Source organism: Melanostigma gelatinosum (assembly GCF_949748355.1).
Source record: "Melanostigma gelatinosum genome assembly, chromosome: 10".
NCBI lineage: Eukaryota > Metazoa > Chordata > Actinopteri > Perciformes > Zoarcidae > Melanostigma > Melanostigma gelatinosum.
In genome coordinates, this window is record NC_136643.1 from 9679869 (window position 1) to 9685839 (window position 5971).

Genomic DNA, 5971 nt, shown 5'->3' on the forward strand with positions numbered 1-5971 from the left:
CCCTCTCTTTTGCCTCCACCAGTAAGATATTCCAATTATTACTGGAGGAGCACCACCCTCCCTCCTTCGCATCACACTCCATGTGATCATAACCACTGTAGCAACCAGCTGCTGGTGAGAGAGAGAGAGAGAGATAGAGCTGGACATAAGGGGGAGAGAGAGAGAGAGAGCGAGAGAGACAGAGAGGGAGGCACCAACTCGCTGCGACTTTGAACGCACCGCACATAGTCTACAAAGTAAACGGGAGGACCGCTGCGCTCGTGCCGGAGAGCTGCTCGTTTCACCCGTGGATACTATCACACAACAATCGTCGCCTCCACACACTGCTGTCCGTGGGATACTCTGGCTCCATCCTCTCGGTTTCACAGTTTTTTCGGATCACCCCCCCTCCCTCTTTTTTCTTTTCTTTCTCATATTTCTTCCCCTTCTCCTCATCCTCGGGCATCCTTCCCTTCTCGCAAGTCGTCTTGCCCGCCTGGCTAACTTTTTCCACCCGCCTCCATCCCGCACACTATACCTCCTCCATTGCTCACCAGCCCTCGGCAGTTCACCCGTACCCCCCCGCACACCCTCCTTCCCCCCTCCACCACCCACCAGGTCCTCCTCTTATTGCGGCAGCCTCCCCTGGATCGGGCGGAACCCAATTTTTTTGGTCAGACTACCACCAGGGCACTACTACATGGGGCGCGCGGTGTCGCACGGAAAATGGTCCGCTCGCGGTCTCTAGGCGCGCCGCTGTACCTGCCGGGATTGGAGTTGTCGGTGCGAGTCTGCGTCTCTTCCCCACCTCGCCCGTGCTGTCGGGGCCAGTGAGACATGGGTCCCTCCGCGGCGGCGGCGGCGGCGCGGGCACCGCTCGAGGAGCCCCAGCGGCTGCGCCAGCGGGGCGGGACGGCGGGAGGCTGGCTCAGGATCACCCTCGTCTCGTTCCTCGCCACTTTACCTGTGGAGCAGCTGCGCGCCTTCCCCTCGTCCCTCAGCGACTGCCAGACGCCAACCGGCTGGAACTGCTCCGGTGAGAGTCACTTCCATTTGAAAGGAGTTTGTGCTTCACCTAGGTGTCCGATGTGCAGCATGCACGACCCGTAGACCAGCACGCAGTTTCATTATAGAGGACAGAGTCAAAGTTTAGAAGAGACTCGCTCTCATTATTGTGGCTGTGTGTGTGTGTTTGCATCCAGCAAACCATGGTTCTGTGGAGCATAGCTGCAGATTCGTAACACCGCAAAGCCCCGCGATGAGAGGATGCAGAGTTGTTGGGTTTTTTGGGGGGGGGTGGGGGGGGGGGTTGCTTGATGTGCATTTAGCCTTGCATAGAGTTTGCCTGGGAGCGACAGCGAGGCATTCACCGCCGATCATGTCAGAAAAAATAAATCACCTGGCAGGGGGGAAAAAAATAAAAAGAAAGGGGGATCAATGATGTCGATCCGAGGAGGCAAAGTGAAAGCAGCGGCTGATCGTTTTAACGGGAAGCAGAGCGGAGAGAAGGCTTCGGGAAGAATCGTCGCCAGAATTACGCGACGCGTGCGTCACAATAATAAGAATAATATCAACACTGTTACGTGAAGTCCAAATCGGCCACTTCATGTAGTCGCCGTGTAACTTCATGTTTGCAGCTCAGTTTGAGTTGCTGTTTAATCCCCCCCACTCACACATTTCTGGGAATAAATCTCACCGAGAACATGATGAATCGAGTTCAATCGACGCATTCTTGGCATCGTTTCATCAAGTGTCACTTTAAATACGAGTGCAGTCGTTTCCTTTTTATAGGCCACCGAGCTGTAAACTTGTTTTCTCTCCACGGGTTTGCCCAACGCGATAAAAAAGGACAGAAAAGAAAAGAAGCGGACGGGCTGCAGAGCACAGCGCCTCGCCTCCCCTTTGTAAATCAGCCGACTGTCCCGCCATATATTTCCCCTGTCGCCTGTCCAAGTCTGAACCCTTAAAATAGCTCCGAGCCGATTCCACACACTCACGGGCAGTGGCAGTATTGATATAATAGCTCATAACAGCCGCGCATCAATACGGAGTCCACCGGCCGTTCGCAGCCTGACTACTTGGATGTTGATATGAAGAGAGGGGGGGGGGGGGGGGGGGTATTTATATGATAACACACGTCATTGGGATAGTCTGTGACAGGATCGCTGGCCGGAGATTTGAAATCATATCTACATTTACAGTCAGATAAAATTCTCAGTCAGAAGATACAGGGACCTCATTTGGATATTCAAGTTTTTTTTAATGAATTTGATCGTGATAGTAGGCTAATTAAGATATGCATTATTCAAACACAATCGAGAAATGTTGTTATCATGATGCTGATTTGTAACATTTTGAAGATTGCTGTTATCATTGTAAGCATCTTTGACATTTAAATTATTTAAAAATGAAGCTTTGGAGTCTCTCATATTGCGTTGTTTTTTTGTTCTTTAGTTTAAGAGGCACAGTTTTCCCCCCAGAATCCAGTGATGAATTAGATTACCTTTTCTTAAAAAATATATTGTCCTGAGCAGTGGTTCACCCTAGTCTGTGTATTGAGATTCTCCACACTGTATTGTTTTATATTGGAGGCTCATTTTGCACTGCTGTTGGTGGTGGTGATGATGATTTGCCCGTGACGACCGATAATGGTACACATCCTGTCCAAATGCACACTTGCCCACCTCCCTACTTCCTGACACACTCTCATATGTGTTTCAAGGCTTTTATCCAACACGCCTTGAGGAGGCTTAAGTGCATATACTGTATATATATTCTCCTGAGAATAAAGCATACACTCTTGCACCCAGCATCAATTACAATTAATAGGACGGAAAAAGTGACACGTGATCCATCGTGAAAAAGATAAAGCTCTTTCACTAATGATCATAATAATACAAAAAAAACAAAACGGGCAGTAATTGCACAGGGCTTCATTATCCACTCCCTTCCTGGACATCATGCACTTTAACAACAGCACTATGTATGACCGTTTTCAGCTCCGGGGAGAATAAGGCAGGCTGAAAAAAACAGTTTGGTGATGAGTTCAGTGTCACGTCAGTGCTAAGACACAGATAATTACGGGCACTAGTGTGAAAAAAATGGGAATAGGGTAGATTCAGCTGTGCTGCCTTTGAACCAGTGCTGAATGAGATTCTGTTCCGTGCAGTAACACAGGGGAGGAAAAAAAAACAAAGGCTGTCATTCTGTTTGGTTTGCATCTGTGGTTGGCCACGAACAACTGCCATCGAAGGCTTCTCTCAGGCAGAACAGAGGATCCCTAAATGGTCTTGACACTGAGTTGGTCTTTGTTCTATTGTGAGGGCAGAGATAGACTTGGTCTTGAGATTGCCTGTGGTGTAACCCAGTGCGTCATTGGGATACATGTACTGTAGTGTGTGAAGATGCACTAGCCTTAATATCTCGCTCCCAACTCGTCAAATACAGACACTTGGTCGGTGCCCCTCGGCGTCTTATACCGACGCAACGCGCTTTCAACTAACTCCAACGTAAACCCACTTGTGATGTTTTTTTTGTGTGTTGCTAATTATGTGACTCAAGTGTGTTGCTAGTCACGTGACTCTTTCGTTCACCCGCAGCAGGTGAGTCAAGTTAACGTCAACGTGCTCTTTTTCCTAAACCGAACCAAGTGGTTTTGTTGACCTAAACCTCACTGCCTGTGCAGATGGAAGTTTATTATGAGAAGACACCGTGCATATAACTAGTGGAAACTTGACGCTGGAGCTGACGACCGGGAGTTACTAATTGACGGGTTGGGAGTGAGAATGTGTTGGATATAGGCGTCATATAACATTGGAACTGTAACAGGAACGCACATTTGTGCATGGGAAAGTGTCAAAGTAAAACTCTGCAAAGCTTAAAAAAAAAGGATCACAGAACTGTGAAATGTTTTTGTCGCCAGCATGTTGTCAGTGATGTAAAAGTGTTCATTTGAGAATTCTTTGAGTAAATTAACTTTTATCAGCTTTTAGCCCCTTTTCACTGAAGACATGTTGACACAAATCAAATTAATGAGGGCTGACTTCCATGTAGCTGCTTCAGTTTCAGGTGTTGTGCATGCTGGCTTACTGTCACACTGTCATTTACTTTGGATACTCAGTAACCAGATATTCAGTAACACCTGTGCTTTTCTACTGGGACCAGTGTGAAAAAAGGGCAGATTGTATCTCGGTAGGTGCGTTCAAATTATTTGGAGACAGGAAAGGATTACCTCATACCTTCATACCTCCTACAACTGCTACATCATAAATTAACAAGTAAGATGTGCTACTTTTCAGGCTGTAGGATGACAATTTTGATAAAGAAATACCTTACGCTTGGGAGGGGGGGGTATAACGTGGCTTTATAGTGTTGCTGTTGCTCAGGAGGTGGAGCGGCTTGTTCTCCAATCACAAAGTTGACGGTACAATCCCTCCGCATGTCCTTGAGCAAGACACTGAACCCCAAGTGGCTCCTGACGTTGTATCCTCATATATGGTTTGTATGATATCCTACGAAAAGCTATTCCCCATTTCTTTGTGCATTTTCTGGCGGCAAGCGGTTATATTTCCTGGAATCCGGTGCAGCCAGCGGATATCCCGGTCAAAATTTCCTTTTCTGTTTTTTTTTTATTGTTTTCAGTCAGAATAGCAACGTAAGACGCAAGATCAGAGTTGGAGTTGAGAGATGAAGTGTGCGACCGGATTGTTTCACAAGCAGCCAGTTTACAACCTAATTTTTAACCAATAAAAATCAAAATCATCGTCAGACGATAGCCGGTGGGTTCCCAGATTACATTTTGGCCAGTGCGTTCCGCCTTTTTTGAACATGATTAGTCACTACTACTCAGACTACAAACGTAAACTAGAACGCTTCACATGGTCCTGTTGCATACAGATTGTACATAGATGTGAATGCAGAATCTATCATAGAGATTAAATGCAACTTCCGTATTCACAGGGGTCAACAAATCTACTTATGTGTAGGAACAGGTTGTGGTTTGGGTTAAGATAACTACAGAAGTGGCGTTACTAAAGTACGGCAGTTACGTGACAAATAAATCAATGTTGACCTCTGGTTTCACACGGACCACAAACGGCCTCCTGGGTGAATGTCTGGTCTTTTTGGCAGGTCCTTCCACCACAATCTCTTTCCTATGCTCTTATTACTTCCTGGTTAACTTTTACGTGGATTACTACAAATTCATTTCGTAGGATGTATACGGATTACAGTGGATTACTTTTTTCATGTTTGATATGAGAACAGCATGCTCGCGATGGCAGCCCAGCCAGTGTTGGTGTCAATGGGTGAATGAGAACCAAATTGCCTCTGTCCTGTAAGGTAGAAAGGCGCTACATGCAGTCCATTTATGATTTTACCATTTTACATTACTAATACAAAACCTTTGAGACTGATAAATAGCAGGATTAAACCTATATTAACTTATTTCTTGGCTACTCAGGGGCAGCAGAAACTAGCTTTACCTGGCAAATACAAGTTCAATATTCCCTGTCTTTATCTCTGTTTTGGTCTCAACATATTCCTAAGGGAAACATCTGTCTCTTCAGCTGCTAAATGTTCCGCTATGTCCACTAGTTAGTTGCAAAATGTGTCATTCGGTTTATCAAAGCTTTCTTCTGCTGCTGGAAACAACGCTGATGAGAGTGCTGAGACTGAACTAAAACAGTGAAGCCGTGAGCCTTAAAACCAAAAAAAGGAGTTGTATTAAGTTGGTTTTCAAACCAACGAGTCAAATCTTAATAAACTGGCAATGTGGTGATGGGAGTCTTGTTACCACGCTATTTTACCTGGTGCTACATTAACCTTTTCAGCTCCGATATGGTCGCCGGCGACCACCGGCGTCCGCGATCCTCTCCCCTTCCATTCGTACGGCTTGCTTCCGCAAAATATGCCACAAAACATGCCCGTGTTTGATATCCCAGAATGCCCCAAATCCTCATCTTTGCAACGAAAACATCTATTTTCTTTCATT

General features: G+C 46.3%; 1 protein-coding gene across 1 annotated transcript in view; it reads left to right on the forward strand.

Annotated features, from left to right (window-relative positions):
* Window positions 1-256: 256 nt before the first annotated feature.
* The window catches only part of LOC306783758 (tomoregulin-2-like), a 116117-nt gene continuing 110402 nt past the window's right edge, over window positions 257-5971 (forward strand). Inside the window, exon 1 of the mRNA XM_079277547.1 lies at window positions 257-1015. Within this exon, the coding sequence (XP_079133673.1) occupies window positions 817-1015 (199 nt within the window). The 5' untranslated portion in view covers window positions 257-816. The remainder of the gene's footprint in view (window positions 1016-5971) is intronic.